General features: G+C 40.5%; 2 protein-coding genes across 2 annotated transcripts; one reads left to right on the top strand and one right to left on the bottom strand.

Moving 5' to 3' along the window:
- Positions 1 to 1,976: 1,976 nt before the first annotated feature.
- nek12 (NIMA-related kinase 12) lies at positions 1,977 to 10,227 on the bottom strand. Its single transcript, XM_049586491.1, has 2 exons — positions 8,869 to 10,227; positions 1,977 to 4,810 (listed from the first exon to the last, which is right to left on the bottom strand). Exons 1-2 carry the CDS (start codon positions 10,001 to 10,003, stop codon positions 4,602 to 4,604), a joined length of 1,344 nt encoding a protein of 447 aa, XP_049442448.1. The 5' UTR covers positions 10,004 to 10,227; the 3' UTR covers positions 1,977 to 4,601.
- A 2,152-nt stretch (positions 10,228 to 12,379) lies between these two features.
- pin4 (protein (peptidylprolyl cis/trans isomerase) NIMA-interacting, 4 (parvulin)) lies at positions 12,380 to 15,961 on the top strand. Its single transcript, XM_049586636.1, has 4 exons — positions 12,380 to 12,539; positions 12,753 to 12,820; positions 14,088 to 14,207; positions 15,511 to 15,961. The coding sequence occupies exons 1-4, from the start codon at positions 12,503 to 12,505 to the stop codon at positions 15,667 to 15,669; spliced, it is 384 nt and encodes a 127-aa protein (XP_049442593.1). The 5' UTR covers positions 12,380 to 12,502; the 3' UTR covers positions 15,670 to 15,961.
- The last annotated feature ends 513 nt before the right edge of the window (positions 15,962 to 16,474 follow it).

Below are 16,474 nucleotides of genomic sequence, written 5' to 3'. Positions count from 1 at the left end.
AGAGTGACTGTTTAAATGTGTATTTGTTTAGTAGATGAGGATACCAAAGAGTTACAAAGACCTGTCTGATTAAAAAAGCCAAAGGCTCCCAGTTAAAGTGGGTAAATGAGTACACTGTCTTGTGTAACTGTAGGAGTCACACTCAGTCATACCGAAAGTGCTGTGTCATTTTATTGAATTACCAAACATTCAAAGTGCTTTGAATTGACTGAAAAGTAGCCTTTTCAAGAATCAAACAAGCCTTTATCAGTGAAAAATCTCACACTGAAGTGAAATGTTGAAGAGAGATAAGATAAAGCTTGATAAGACATAATCGAATGTATTATTTCTTCTAAATGCATCTGTGAGATCTTTGTGACTCATACTGTGTGTGATGTGGGGGATTAAGCTGCAACGTTTTGCAGCTGTCATGGAAGTGATTGTGGTGTATTTGTCACTAACACCATCAGTGTGCTGGTGTGAATTTGTAGGAATTCAGGGTGATCATCAGTGTTCTTCCGGCAACTTTAGGGGAATCTTTGCAGTCAGGGAAAGTGACTGAAAAATGACAGTAAAGAAATACAACTGTTTGTCTGCAGTCACAATTCTCAGACCAATGTCCACCACCTGTTCTCAACTCAAATGTGTACATGTCATAGGGTCAAATATACAGCAGTGTTACAAATATATGTGTTACAAAGTCAAATGTACATATTAAGTATTATAATTCCACAGAATTTGTTTCAGTTGTTATTACTTGACATGCTTAGGCCTCCATAGTCAATATGTGGAATGTCTGATACTCAGTTTCTGTACCCCTATGATCACCTTTGGGGGTACCCCACCTATTAAAGGGGTGTCTCCTGCCTTACCTCTCCCCTTTTGCTGTTGTACTCCATTGGAAGAGATAAGTGACTTTGCTCTTGTAGTAATTTCCGTGTTTTAGCGCTGGTAAGCTACATTTTTAAGTACATTTAATGCTAACATATTCCTGTGTCACTTCATTTTTGTAGGGGCTCGAGTTATAGAGTCGTAATTAACGGAGGATTTTGTTTTTACCTCTTGCTGTCAGGTATGTTTCTGTGTTTTATTGTACTGAACTGAATGTAACATGGCCGCCCCTTTTGCTGTTGTGCTCTGTGGGAAAGGGGCTCGAGTTATATGGTAGTAATTGACGGAGGATTTTGATTTAACCTCTTGCTGTTAGTTGTCAGGAATACATGGAGATTGTCTCCAAAGATATCCACGGTCTAGGCCTCTGCATATCAACACAACCCAACATGTACATGCTGTTTGCTTTAATGGTGATGTTGAGTTAACACGTGTTGGTTAGACGGTTGTTAGTCCATTCAGAGACCTGGTAGAGCTCGGAGCCAGCTGCTTCGTTCGTTAACACGAACCAGTGACCTCACCATCACAAACCGATTACTAAGGATGTGCGCAGTTGGATTTTCTGCTCATGCGGGAAACATTTCACTTGGTTTTGAAAAGGAAAAGTTAGTTACTCCTGCTGTGATGTGTGCAGTCTACGCTAATGGAAAGATGAAGGTGCGTCTATGTGTCTGATCTCTCAAAATGGGACCTGCACGTTGCTAGTAGGTGTCATGCAAGTGGGTGAACCTGAGACTGCTGAATGCGTGCGCGGAAAAACTTTGGTCAACTCTTGAGAGATCGTGTGTTGATAAAATCTGAATTCTGTATTTCCGTTGAGACGACATTCAACCTTGAGCTTGGCACATTCAAAGCTTCACCTCAGTACAGTAAAGAAATGTGCCTGAATGCGTAGGACCTGGCAAAGCATAATTTTTGTGAAGTCTGCTTCACACCTTACCAGTCTGCTGTCTCACAAAGTGCATGCAAGTAAATGCTTACTAGCTGACAATGAGAGCGATAACCTGTGTGTCCGTGTGTGTGTGTGTGTGTGGTGAGAATGTGTACAGGGTCGGAGAGTACTTTTCTGAAACAAATAAGCTTTAAAGCCCAACAATTTTATTCCCGATAATGTAACTACAAGGTCATTTTAAGGATAAGAACTTCAACGGATGAAGGGAAAGGCAAATCAGTGTGTAGAGATAACGTACAATGATGACAAAGGAAGGCCGCAAGCCGCGTTGTGTTTCCTCTGCTGAATTTTTATTATCTAATCACTAATGCGAGTAGAAAAGGGACTTACAATACACAGAAGATACAAGACACAAAATTAGTTAGTTAGTGAGATCTCTATAACTTACTACACTTTCGAAGTCTTTCTTTGAGTCAACAAGTGGCTCCATTAAAAATATAAAGTTGAAAATTAGACCTGAACAAATGAATAGAGAAAAAAACAAAACAAATGCCAATGCTTCTATATTGAGCACAAGCGGTCACTGATTCATGAATGGGAAGATTTTGTGAATCCTCAAAGCTCAATTCTGAGGCCGTTCTGTAAATTGTTTTCTAATGAATACTAAGTATAGCAACCTCTGATCAACCCATATCAATTGCCCTTAATGGTCCGACAAGTTGTCGGAGTAAGCATGGAGCCCACACTGTAACTAACTGCACTCCTTGAAGAAATATTATCGTAGTTTTGGAAAAATGAAATAGTGATTCCAGAGAGAAGCAGACAGAGGGGTCTACAGTCTGTGTTTGAAGGATATATCCAGGACGTCAAACTGACTCAGCAGCAACAACAGGTTAAAAAGACAAAGATAGTTAGAAGGTAAAGCCGAACTATAGGCTACAGATCACAGTGTAAAAGTGAACCACCACAGACAATGAATATAAAGGGAAACTTTGCTGATTTTGAACCAGCTGTGTGGCATCGCAGTGTGTGCAGATGAACGGTGGTTGGCTTCGCCCCGGTGCCACCGCCAGGAGCTCCAGTGGAAGTCACTGTTCTTATGCACACAATGCGATGCCACACAGCTGGTTGAATATCAGCAAAGTTTCCCTGCCTCCCTTCACTGGTTCCTGTACAGCAGGGTCGGTCTTTTTTTCAGTATTATAATCATTAAAAAGCAACAGCAACATGTGTATACATTCAGTAGGCTATATCTTCAGTAGCTAGCTAGCTAACCCTACACTTTTCAGGGTTTGATTTTGGTTTTGGAACAGGGAAGATACCTCCAACCTCTCCAGGTAACGAGTATCATTAATACACAATGTGCCCCAGGCACAACATTTAGCTCCAAATCCACAAAACCAGCCTGACAAAATCTGAACTGATTGCACTAGGGTCAATGGAGCACAGTTGTGATGTTGTTGGACCCTGGTCTGAGCCGACTCGATGCTACATTATGATTGGCCAGTCTATGTCCGGGGGGGGACTTAGCAAAGGGTCAATTGCAGGCTTAAAATAACTTCTGGTTAGTTCCTACTTTTTCTGGTTTAAGTCCCACCCACTTTGAGTTTGAACCCCCGTCCATTGCGAGTAGAGATACGGATACAGATAATTTAGTTGATCAAACAGACACATATACAGAAACAAATAATGATGTACTCGCTCATTCCTGGTAAACATTAACAACTCTCCCCGAATCGAAAACTAGAGCGCTAATTCTCAAATTTGTGATGTCATCAAAGATAAAGTCTGGTGCTGCTCCACAGACAATGAACTGGGAAAGCACCCAGGGGAATGTCCTGTATATGTGTGCATTCTCTGCTTCAGAACCGAGAATGCTACGACAGAATAAGGGTGTTTTCATATTAGGTATGATTGATTCTTGCTGTGGATGAGTACAATCACAAAGCTAAATCTGGGTCTGTAGATGGCAGACTGCACTGCCGCCAACCTGTGTTTTCTATAGGAAGGCGCACATACAGCTTCTCTATGTATTTCTCTTCATACATATGCTTCTTCTTCTTGGTTCCTTTTTTTAATTTTAGATGTATTTAAGATGTTATCATAACATCTTTGCGGCAAGCTGCATACACCACATACTTCCTTTGAAGGCCTAGCTGCATGCAAAACTGTGCTTTTATCTCATTTTGAGGCAAAGATAAGCACTGAAAGGCTGTTTTATTTCAAATGTTATGTGATGACATAACAAAGAACACTGAAAGAGAAAGCTGAGAGAATAAAATACAGTGTGAAGCATTAGGATATGTAATAGGTATGAAGAAAGTTATGAATCAAAATTAAAGATTTGAACCTCCTGCTGGTGCTTTTATATTTTTTAGTCATACTGTGATATATATATATGTAGTTTACAAGTTAATTGCTTTTTTACTGAAGAATAAAAATAAAATGATTTCAGATACTGTAAGTGCTTGAATACCAAATTTCCTATTCCTATTTTATAAAATAATCCGCTTACTCATGTATTCATCTTTACCAGCATGACGCTAATCAGAAACTGCACTCAGGGACATTCACGTCACTTAACAGCCATTTGTAACAGCACACACTGAACAGGACTTCATTCATTCTCTCTAGCCCCACCAAGTGTTTTCAACTTCATCTAGCAGTAAACGTCTTATTTCAGCCCTATAATGTTCCTCAGACACTGAAGGCCTGGTGTCCTGGTGCAGAAAACACTTAATAAATAAGGCCTTTGTCAGATAAGTCATTGTTCCAGCTGTTAAGGTCCCTTTATTTCACATTGTGGTCTATGAAACTATAAGAGTTTATGATCATTTTTTTAACCCTTTTCCTTCAGTGCTTTCAGTGTGATGGTCAATCCTCCAGCATCACAGAGCTGAAACTCCTCTTCCACCGCATCGTAATGGGGCTGCCGAAGAGCAGCAGTGTGGACCGAGGCCACTTCATCCTCATATTCTTCTTCCACCTCAACTTCCTCAAAGTCATCTGGATACTCTTGGTCTGAGACATCAGGAGCCTCCAGAAATACTGTAAGAGAGAAAGAGTTGTTGAAGGCTTTTGTTTTGATCATTCCTGTTTATATGCATAACTACCTATTAAAACCTTGATTTGTAGCTGTATAGATGTATAGCTTTGGCACTTATAGGTGCTTATCAGTCTCAGACAGTGAGAATAATATTTAACTATTCTCTTGATGTCTGGTAAAAAAAAAAAAGCACAAATGACTTTCTTGATAGAACATTTAAAGAGCCCCTCCAATGAAAATCAAGTTTCAACCTTTGTAATATGTTCATATTGAGTTTTTTTTTAAACACCATAAGACGCATCATGAGTGAAGTAAGTAGTCAACACTGTGGCTGAGCATTCCCACTTTAAAACTGAGTGAACCAATGACAAAAACACAAATTCAGACAGCCAGGGTTTCATACGTCATGTACTTGAAGCGTAGGGTGTCAGAGAAGCTAGCTGGAGCTGCTTATCAGTATTTTACAATCTAAGTTTAACTTTCACTTCAACTTCTACGAGCTGGTGATCAGGAACTAGGTCTATCTGACATTAACAGTGCCTGAAATTCATTTTTAAAAGGGGGGATGGGGCTTAATAACACTCACTACTACTTTGTTCTACTCATAGTTTTCATGAGACGTCACGTCCAGTAAGTTTTTAGCAGGTTTGTGGTTTGTTTTGTGAAAAATGCCGGGCAGTTGCCATTCAGTCGGATGCAGTAAACAGGCAAGGTTGTTTTGCTTATACAGAGTTCTGTCTGAAAAAGAAAACCCAGAGCGGAGATTGGGGATTCGTGCTATTAGACATGCCTCTGTCCCCAGGGAGGGACAAGAATGGCAACCATCAAAGCACACACATCTTTGCAGCGAACATTTCGTCAAAGGTGAGCTCAAGTAAACACTGAGCAATTTAATTATTGTAGTTTTAGCACTTTATGTAATCGTTCTGATATGGTTTGTTTTCATGTACCGACGTAACAACTCCAGTGGTCTTGACGAGTTAACGTTACGCTAGCTAGATAAGTTATCTGGTTAAGAGGAATGTTCATTTTAAGTCTTAACAGCTAACAGCAGTTTTTGGAAGGAAGGGGGTGTTACCTGTCTCCAGGAATGATGGCATACACCTGACTAACTTAACACATAACTTATAACTTGAAAAATGTTGGACATAATCACTTTTTTTTATGGTTAGAGGTACCAAATCTGATAACTCGTCATCCCTTGACTGGGTACCATCTGTCTTGCAAAACAAGATGCTGTGAATGTCCTCTTAGAACTGTCATCATTGTCAGACGCTGAACCGGTGTGACAATAAATCATGCAAGGAAAAGATTACAAAGGGTAATGACCTCAGAGAGGAGGACCATAGGCTGAAGGACATTATTAATTCGGGAACATTTGATAAACTGGCTTTTAAAGAAGATGATAAAAAAGTGGAGGCAATGACTGGAATCCCCACATATTCCAAGTTACAGGTAGCTTTAACGTTAGTGATTTCATGTCTGCAGACTGGTACAAACCTCTCTTCCTTCCAACAACTGCTATTAACTATTGTGAAAAGCTGAAAATGAACCTTCCCTTTTCATTGGTTGTATCTTTAAGATATCAATTCCAGCTGCCAGCGGAATATTTAGAAGCACCATTGAATTGTTGAATGCAAAACTTCTTTAAGCACTTGTGTTTTGGCCAGATTAAGTTAAACTGTCAATGCCCATGACATTTAGACAGCTCTTTCGTAAATGTGCCTGTATTATTGATTGCTTTGAGATTTTTATTGAAAAGCTGAAAGACCTAAGAGCAGGAGCACAGACATACTCAAAAATGATGTAGCAGATTCAGTTGGTCTGTACAATGCTGAGCTTAAAATCCCAGCTTTTACTAAGGAGAAAAAGCAACTGGGTCTACTGGAACTGGAGTCCACACGAGGATCAGTTAGGATCCATGTAGAGGGTAAAGCCCCCTTTCCACCAAACACTTTCGGTATGGTAACTTTGGAACCACAAGTAACCCTTCAGACATGGTACATAGACCCTAGCGTTTCCACCGCAAACAGTTCTTTTTCATGTGGGCGGGATTGTCGTCACTCACTGCTCCGTCCAGCACTCACTGTATTTCCTCATTACCGCTGACACAGAGGAAAGTCTGTATCTCATTTATTGTCCACAGAACAAGGCTGCACGCCAACATTTTCTGAACAAAATAAAATAGTCTGCAGGGAGAGTCTCTTAATGGGATATTTGAAAATAGCAGGTTTGTGCATTTAGTCCTTCTCAGGCAAGTTTAGGGTTTAGTGTTGCTAGAGCCAACAGGAACGACGCTGCACAACAATTTTTTTCTCTGAGGTTTAGAATATATACAGTTCACATAACCTGGTTGAAATGACTATATATAAACGCTTGAAGATCCAGTCATTACTTAAAGTATATGTCATATAGAAACTTAAGTACAAGTCAAAGGTATCACAGTGACATTTAAGGTGTGCTGATTGACAAACGTTATCAACTCATACATTGAGTAATATTACAAGTTAATGTGACACCTTAAAAGTTGCCGGCAGTCGGCCCAGTGAATTAAGTTATTTTTTTTCTCAGACTCCAGCTGCTGCCGTACAGAACGGTTCCATTGGTGCCATCCACAACTTTTCACAGTGGAAATGGAAAAAAAGTGTACCGAACTTCCAATCCTAATATATATTTACTAAAGTGTAATGCAATTCACATACAAATAGAAGCTTTCTCACAGGCTTAGAATGATTTCTCTATATATACACAGGCAGGGCACGGTCTGCTGGAGGCTGCCCTCTTGCATCACCATATTTGAATACAGTGGCCGAAAGGGATATACGCGCTTCGCCTTTCGCGTTTACCTAGAACTTGCTGTCACTGGAGACAGAGAAGATGAAGATCAATCCGGGGTGTTTCTGCGTGAACCTGCTTTGTACTTTTATGATTCTGTCACACTTTAAATGGAGGACCACACATATGTTTTGCATATGTTATGAATATCGGCGTTGCTTATTCCAGGTGGAAAGAACTCCTGAAGGAGAAGGATTTCACAAGGGACGTGGAGGTTGCCTGCTTTCTGCTAGACAGGTAATTCAATCTGATATTTTAAAGTCATTTTGTCTTCATGCTTGCAACTACTTTTCCCTCTCGTCTAAGTTCGAGTGACGGCTAACGTTACATTTACGTGCTAACGTTATCCTAGCCTCGGCTACTGTTATCCCAGAGCTACAGCTAAATGGTTAGCCTAGCCTACAGCCTAATCTGTTGATTCATCTCGCGCTGCTGTGAAGGCTGCCACCCTCTCCTCCTCCTCTTCCCTCTGGGTAGCCAAGACACACCTCTTCGCCTGGCCGTTACTGCACCGCTTCTACCCCTACGCCCCCTTCCTCTCCCTGGTCTTCCTCCTCTTCCTCTCCCTCTTCCTCGTCTCCCTGTGTCCTGTGGAAGAACACTCCGGAAACGCATATATTATAATCGTACCAACCTATATTTGCCACACTGTGCCGTGACTATCACATAAAACGTGTTATTTTAGCATTACTGTGCTAATGCTCCTTTTACCAAAACAATTAGAAATAAAACACTCCTAACATATATCTCACAGATAACCTATATCTCACTGGTAAGCTATAACATATCGTAACATGGTTTAGATTCCTAAATAAATATTCACCTCGTCGCTAGATACTCCTGAAAAACTCGAAAAACTCTGCTGTCTGCGTAAGGCTTTTTGTCCTACGAGGCCACCGTCACTTACCCAACAGCTCTGCTGTTGCCAACTGCTCAGTGGAAATGAGGCTATAGAGACAACCATTCACGCTCACATTCACACCTACGGCCTTTTTTAGAGTCACCAGTTAACCTAACCTGCATGTCTTTGGACTGTGGGGGTAAGCTGGAGTACCCGGAGAGGGCCCATGCTGACACAAGGAGAGCATGCAGGCTCAATGGGGCCTTTTGCTGCTCTATTGAGGATTTTGAATGACAGGTTTGAATATTTTAACACTGTTAATAGTACTTTTACAAAGGATCTGACTGTTTCTTCTATCACTGATAACAAGATGTTTCACTTTACCTTCTGCATTACAAATAGCTTCAGCAGAATCACTCCTTGTGGGCGACGCCAAGTGTTCACTGCACTCCTCAAGAGAGGACAAACTTTCATCTTCATCAAAGTCCTCAGGATAGAGGCAGTCACAGTGGCTTTGTCCTCTATCACTCACATGATGTTCGTCCTCCAAATCACTGGAACTGGCCTCTGTGTTGTGCTCTTTTTCCTCCCAGAGGTGGGACTGACTGAGAACATCTGGCTGTAGTGTGGTGTCTGTGTTTTGCCCTTCTACATTATTGTCACAGCTCTTCCCTTCAGATACAGACACATTAACCCAGCCGGTCTCTGTGTGCTTGATAGACTCCAGGTGATGTTGCACATTAGCACTGTTGAGTACGCAGGCAGCTGTTGGCCTGTTTTCTGGGTTGAGGCAGAGCATGCTCTGGATCAAAGAGGAGATGTTGTCAGAGTAGATGTTGGGCACGGGATCATACTCTCCTTTGGTGATCTTGTAGAACAGACTCAGGAGGTTTGTGGCTGCAAACGGAGGTCTGAGGGCACATACCTCATACAGCAGACAGCCAAGAGCCCAGATATCAGACTTGGAGCTGTATGGGACGTCCTGGCACAGCTCTGGACTGAGGTAGCTGGGTGTCCCAACACATGTGGAGGCCATGTCAGCTGTGTTGGTCATCACTCTGGATATCCCAAAGTCACCTAACTTCACCATGCCTTGCTTTGTCAGCAGTACATTGGATGTTTTGATGTCCCTGTGTAGTACCTTGGCTGTGTGTATATAATGTAAAGCCATAGTGACCTGTGCAAACCACCCCAGCACTGTATCCTCTGTGAAAAACTCCTCTGGTTTCCTCTCTTTCACTTTGTCATCTAATGTCCCACCATCGCAGTAGTTCATCACAATGTAAATGAATCCATCAGAGTTCACAAAGGCATCGCAGCATTTAACTATGTGAGGGTGCTCCAGCCTCCTAATGATCTCAGCCTCTTGGAGAATTGCCCTTTGTGTTTTTGCTCTCCTTGTATCCTCTACTTTTATCCTCTTCACCGCGTGCAGGCTCTTCTGCTCCACGTGCCTCATCAGGAACACTTCCGCCGATCCTCCCCTGCCCAAACACAACACCTTCTCGTACTCCTCCATGTTTGTCTGGAGATTTTTTTAATGCCTGGGTCCTGACCTTTGAATCCACCCACTCCAGTCAAGATGCTCAAGATGACTGTATACAGAGTTCACAGTGCTGACTCATATCAGGAAAGGTTAATAAAAACAGTAAAAACAGTGACGAGGCGAGCAGCACCGCTGTCAATGTCAACATACCTCACCAAGCGTCTGTGTTCAGTTTCGTTGCCATAGTAACCACCTCGCTGCTGTGACGCCCTGAAATCGGATAGGAGGAATAATAATAATGAATTGTTTTTTGTTTTTGTTTTTTTCAGTAACGATTTTAATATGACTTTCTTTTTCAGGATTATTATAACACCTAATTAATTAGTTAGTAATTGTTACTGTGTGTGTTGCTGTTAAATAAATAACGTGCGAGTTAAATAAGTCAATAAATAATAAATTCTAATGGCATGAAAAATATGACCTTGTACAGGCCTGTTATAGCCCTGGGATTAAACTTAAAAATGCCCGTAAAAGGAAGATAAGGGAAAAGTAAGGGCTGCAACAAACGATCATTTTGGTTGCTGATTAATTTGTGCTTTATTTTCGTTATTAATCAATTGATTGTTTAGTCTTTAAAATGCAACATAATAGTGAAAAAATGTCGACATTGTCTCTCAAAGACCAAAATAACGCCCTCAAATGTCTCGTTTTGGCCACAACCTCCAGAAAAATCAGTTTGCTGTCACAGGAAACCAGAAAACGTTCGCATTTAAAAAGCTGAAATCAGACAATTTTGGCTTAAACCGGTGAACCGAGTATGAAAAATTAGTTAGTAATTAATGAAATAGTCGGCAATGATATCTTATCGATTTATCTTTGCAGCTCAGGGCTCAACAATAAGGATTGCCCGATTGCCCGGGGCAAGTAAAACTCACGGTCGGGCATGTAAACTAACAACTCACTTGCCCAATCAGGCAAGTTGCTAAAAATAGTAAAAGTTAATAATTAATTGATAAAATAAATGTATTTTAAAACGTGTTGTTCTGCTCTGATGCAGCGGTCTCTCTGCCTGAAGTCACAGGCACAGCTGTGTAACAATGTCCTGCCCACAGCCCCCACTGATATTATTTTGCGCGACGGACGCTTCATATAATAACATAACAATATACTATTTATGGTGTTATGTCATCATGTCATTTCTGTCTCTACATGGTCACGCGTTAACAATTCTCCTCTGCTCTCTATATCGCGCACGGCGGAGTTCCGCCACACACACAAACACACACACACACACACACACACACACACACACACACACACAGGTGATCACGCTAGAGCGGCTCGAGACGCATTTTCCTGACCAAACCTGACCCCGAGCCCGGTGCAGTTTGTCAGCTGACAAAGTTATTGAAATGGACAGTGTGTAAATAACCAACAGACTGCTGTTACGCACAGACAAACACGCTGCTCGCACAGTAGCGCGGCACTCATGCTGAGCTTGTGTTGCGTTCAGGCGTTGTCACGTAAATAACAACTTCCAACACTTAAATAGGTCATAGCACAAAACAGCATGTCAAGTGACTTTTTACTTTATTATATTCAATAAAATTGTATGTTCCTAAATCTTGAGACACCTCATATGTAAGCTAGACAGACATTTCACCTGCTCATTACTGTGCACAAATGTACTGTATGTACTTAGTCCTAAAGAGCCCTTCTGGTGCCAGTAGATACATAGAAACATCCCAGCAGGCTGTGCTTTGCAAGCATACAAAAAAGTTTCACGCATGTGAAAATTATTTTTCATGCGTGTGCTTCACCTCCGCTGCTACAGCTCCATCCTAGGGGAAACACTGCTGTGTGCGTTTTGTGCAACAGGTGGATGTGGTAGTCTACTGGTAGAGTAGAGAGAGAGCTAAGTAGCATTGAAGTACAGTAGAGCAGGGCAGAGAGATGGAAGCAAAATATATTAAACCCGGTGTTAATACAGCAGAACTGGACAGAGACAGAGAACGACTGACAAATTTTTCACTTTAAGCCCTGACACTGTCATATTTGTGTAGGAATTAAGCTACAATACATAACATATGTTGTTTTAATTAATAAATACAGTGTGAATAAAGATTACATAACATAAAAATAACTGCAGTCTTTGTTAATTGATAGCCGCTTAAATTAAACAATTTTTATAGGGCAAGTAAAAACTGACTTCGGGCAAGTAGATCTCTGACCAACTTGCCCGACCGGGCAAGTGAAAAAAAACCTTAGCGTTGAACCCTGCAGCTCTATCACTGTATGAATTGCAGTATGGCTGTATTATCTGAGACTGCACGCTCTGATATATGACACTGGGTGGCGGTGTGTCCATTGAGAGGCTGCAGTCTACCAAAAAGTAGCCGAAGAAGAAGAAACACTTGCGCTGTCAGCCGGCGCAGGTTTCTGCGCAGGTCTATCACAACATAGCATGAGCGCGTGCTATTACAGGCTGTGTTTTTTCGTAATTTCTTAAATTTTAGCAAACATTAATCTAAAATGCCACCTAAAGGGAAAGGTGGTAAGGGTGGTAAAGGTCAGTGGTCCATCAGCTATCTGTTGTTAACGACGTGATATGAACTGTTAGCTTAAAGTCAGCCACATAAACTAGCTAGCTGGTGGCAAAGAACTAAAGTACACTAGCTATCCATGTTATGTGGTTCACAAGATTTAACACTGTCATATCGTTTGCGACAGTGTTGTTGTATGTGACGGTCTTTCATTGGTGTTTAATCTCGCAACTGTGTAGGAGCAGCCTCAGGAAGTACAGACGCTGACAAGAAAGAGAAAGCACCAAAGGGAGGCACTGCTGTGAAGGTAACATTTATTACACTTAGCTGCACTGCAAAAGTCAAATGTGACACAACAAGGGATTTTTTTTTCCTCCCACCTCAAAGCCATTTTTGGATGAGCTGGCTGGGAGGAAACGATACCTCAAATGTTAAGTTTTTTCTTTCGAGTGGGGACCAGATTTTGCACTTGGGCATGCCTGATTAAAAAGTAGAATAGGAGGTAAATCAAAGAACCATGTACTAATTTCTGTAATCTAAAAAAGTCAAGAGACAATCTGTTGCACCTTTGAAATTATTTAATATTAGATATTTTCCATCTTTGTCAGCAGATATTTTCACAGTCACTTTCTTTCTTGGAGTCGGGTTTGACAGTAATTTCAGTTTTAATCACCATGTCACAAAGCTTGTGCAATCATATGTTTATAGTCTTCAAAATACAACAGTGCAACAGTGTCTTGGCTTGCCTGAATCAAAAATTTATGAATCGACTCCAGACTGTATAGAATTCAGCTGCCAGGCTTTTACCCAGAACCAAAAGACATGATCACATCACTCCAGCTTTAGCCTCTTAACACTGCCTTACAGTATGTTTTAGTAAGGTTTTACTGACTACTTTTAAAGCTCTTCATGGTCTATCTACCAGCTGTATCTCTGACCTCTCAGTGCCGTACTTTGCGGTCCTCAGGCAGATGTTCGGTCGTTTCTCTGTTCCAGAGGCTCGGCTGAAAAGGAAATATGACAGAGCGTTTGCTGTCAGGGCCCTGAGGCTCTGGAACAGTCTGCCCGAGGAAATTAGGTTGGCCGAGTCAGTGATCTCTTCCAAATCCCTTTTTAAAACATACTTTTATCAGAGAGCCTTTCCTAATTATACTTGAGTTTAAGTTCATTTAGACTGTCTTTTATTTCCTCTGTTTTTATACACTAAATTGTTTTTATCAGTTCTTTTAAAAGTTGTCTTTTTCATATCTAGTCTATTTTGATTATTGACGTAAAGCACTTTGTAACTTTCAGAGCTGCAGTTAATTCTCAGAAAATACCTCAAGCGTCTTGTTTTATCTCAAGGCTATTGCTGGGAAAATACGATTTGGCTGCATAAACATGAGCTTTGGAGAAGTTTAGGAACTTTGTGACATACATCATAAGCTGTATACACAATCTACCACTGGGATGCTCTGTTTATGTTTACTAAGCACAGTGTCTACAGTGATTTTAAGTTGTTCAAGGTTGAATTTTAATCACAATTTATTCCTTTAAGTCTAACAGTGCCTTTTATGATCTGTGCTCTCCCCCAGGTTCGACACATCCTCTGTGAAAAACATGGAAAATGCATGGAGGCAATGGAGAAACTGAAGGCTGGAGTCCGTTTCAGTGAAGTAGCGTCACAATACAGTGAAGACAAAGCGAGACAAGGAGTAAGAACACGCACTCAAATCTGTTGTGCAGCTTTTTTTTTTGGCTCTTGTTTATCATGACTCATGTAGAAATTAAACATTTGTCACAACTACGTTACTAAGTCAGTATTTGTCATATCCCATGGTATGCGGTGTGGATAATGTCATTGTTGCAAAGTCAGTTTAACTGGAAAAATCCAAAGAACACAATAATATTTGTACATATACGGTCATATAAATAGGGTCTCTTTATGGCAGCAAATCCTGTAATTATGTCTTCATTCTGGATAGGGAAAAGCTGCATTAAAATTAAAGCACTGACTTTTTTGAAGGATACTTTTCAAGACAGAAAATTGGCGGTGGGAATCAATAAAGGCCTTGCAATAACATTTTATCACAAACTTACTTAAGTCACGATACAATATTATTGCGTTTTAAATGTGCTTCGATATACTGAGTATTGCAACTGTTCACATTGTCCCCAAAAGAAAACTTTATCAATGTCGATTTTTTTCTGATAAGATAAAGTTTTCAGTCTGCTTATCTCACTTTAGTAATTTTTATAGCAGCAAATTGTATCTAGTGTGCAGAAAGAAGGTTTAATTATTATTCTAGCAGGCTAACAAAAGTTTAATTTGTATTTTTAATATCAATAATTTCCATGATAAAAACATCTATACTTGGAGTCCATGTATCGATGTGATATTGCAACACAAAAATAGTGCGACACTATGCTGTATCGATTTACTTCCCCCACCCCCACTGTATATATCCTAACTCATGGTGACAAATAGATTAGATGATGTACAATAAACAATATAATGAACAGGCCTAAAACTCATAATGAGTCTTAATGGTTAATGAATTCCAGCCTGATGAAAAATAGTGTTTTACTTCCCTTTTACTCATTTCAGAAAGTTGGCTGAGCATATGTGCTATATTTCACCAACTATGTACATCCCCTGCTTATTCATAACTGCATGCCAGCACCACACCTACACTGGTGTACTCTCAGATACTGGGAGGTGTCAGTGGGGATGAGGCTGTTACTCAGGGACACCGTGTAAATATTTGACTCGCTGGAGTCATTACTTGCAACAAAGCACTGATCTCACATCCTTATCTGTGACCTAATTATGTCTGATAACTGAAGCTATAAAAATAAATACTCCAGGTTCTTGTATTGCTCGCTGCCTTCAAAGCTTCACAGTTTCTATTTTCAGTACAATGAACTTTTTGTCTTTGTTGCTCATATACACCCACCTTTGTCCTGGCTTTGGATCCCTATCAGGTGCATACAATGTGTCTTCTTGTGTCATGTCAGGGTGATCTGGGATGGATGACACGAGGATCCATGGTTGGACCTTTCCAGGATGCAGCATTTGCCCTACCTGTCAGCTCCATGGATAAACCGGTCTACACAGACCCCCCTGTCAAGACCAAGTTTGGGTACCACATCATTATGGTAGAGGGGAAGAAGTGACGATGGGCGTACAAATTCTGCAGTGTGCTATGTTGAAAATCTGATTATTTTCTAATCGATGTTTGCTTTTTATTTTACAGAATGTTTAAGAGTAAGAAAATTAAATGACCCTCGTGTGTCAGCTTTGTCTTTGCCGAATGTACACTACCTTACTGACCATTCAGCCTGTGGGAATATTCTTACAAACTTAACTTTTACATTCAAACAATTCACTGGATTTTCTTTTTCAGTTTAATAAAGTTTGTGGAAGTCAAACCACAAATGGCCAAATAAATACATTTTCACTCAAGTAGTTCAAAACGTGTGAGCTTTGTTTGTGTATGCATTACAGAGTGACAGAGAGAGATGTGATAGAAGAAGTGTCGGCCTCACTCCCAAAAACTCTGTTCTAATTGTTTCAGAAAGGGAGGTGTTGCCCTTTCACTGATGTGCAGTTTTTATTCATTTCCAAAAATAAAACTCATATTTCCGCAGGTGGAAATATCAAAAATAACGTTAAGTCTTTATTGCGGGCAGTGTTGAGTAGGTTACTTGTGAAATGTAACAGGCTACACACTGCAGGTAAAAAATGTAATAAGCAACAGTCAGTTACTTCATCACAGTAATGTACCTTATTACATTTTGTTACTCTTGTTCTTTTCTAACAAATGTTTTAAATTGGGCAATAAAGCTGAAAAATTGCCAAAAATAAGACTATGTCAAAAGAAGGCATTCCTGCACGGCCTAATTTGGATGTAACCCCTTTGTAATCACCAACATTTTTACCAGTAGTGTGATTTAATTGCACATTTTATGCTCAGTAATT

Source organism: Epinephelus fuscoguttatus, linkage group LG9 (assembly GCF_011397635.1).
Source record: "Epinephelus fuscoguttatus linkage group LG9, E.fuscoguttatus.final_Chr_v1".
Taxonomy (NCBI): domain Eukaryota; kingdom Metazoa; phylum Chordata; class Actinopteri; order Perciformes; family Serranidae; genus Epinephelus; species Epinephelus fuscoguttatus.
This window is presented reverse-complemented; position numbering and strand designations above follow the sequence as displayed.

Excerpts from the sequence above, each read along its gene's own strand:
- nek12 (XM_049586491.1), bottom strand. The coding sequence starts at position 10,003 with ATGGAGGAGTACGAGAAGGTGTTGTGTTTGGGCAGGGGAGGATCGGCG. Across the intron at positions 4,811-8,868 it reads AGCTATTTGTAATGCAGAAG|TATTTCTGGAGGCTCCTGAT; the intron begins GTAAAGTGAAAC and ends TCTCTCTTACAG.
- pin4 (XM_049586636.1), top strand. The coding sequence starts at position 12,503 with ATGCCACCTAAAGGGAAAGGTGGTAAGGGTGGTAAAG. Across the intron at positions 12,540-12,752 it reads AGGTGGTAAGGGTGGTAAAG|GAGCAGCCTCAGGAAGTACA; the intron begins GTCAGTGGTCCA and ends GCAACTGTGTAG. Across the intron at positions 12,821-14,087 it reads AGGGAGGCACTGCTGTGAAG|GTTCGACACATCCTCTGTGA; the intron begins GTAACATTTATT and ends GCTCTCCCCCAG.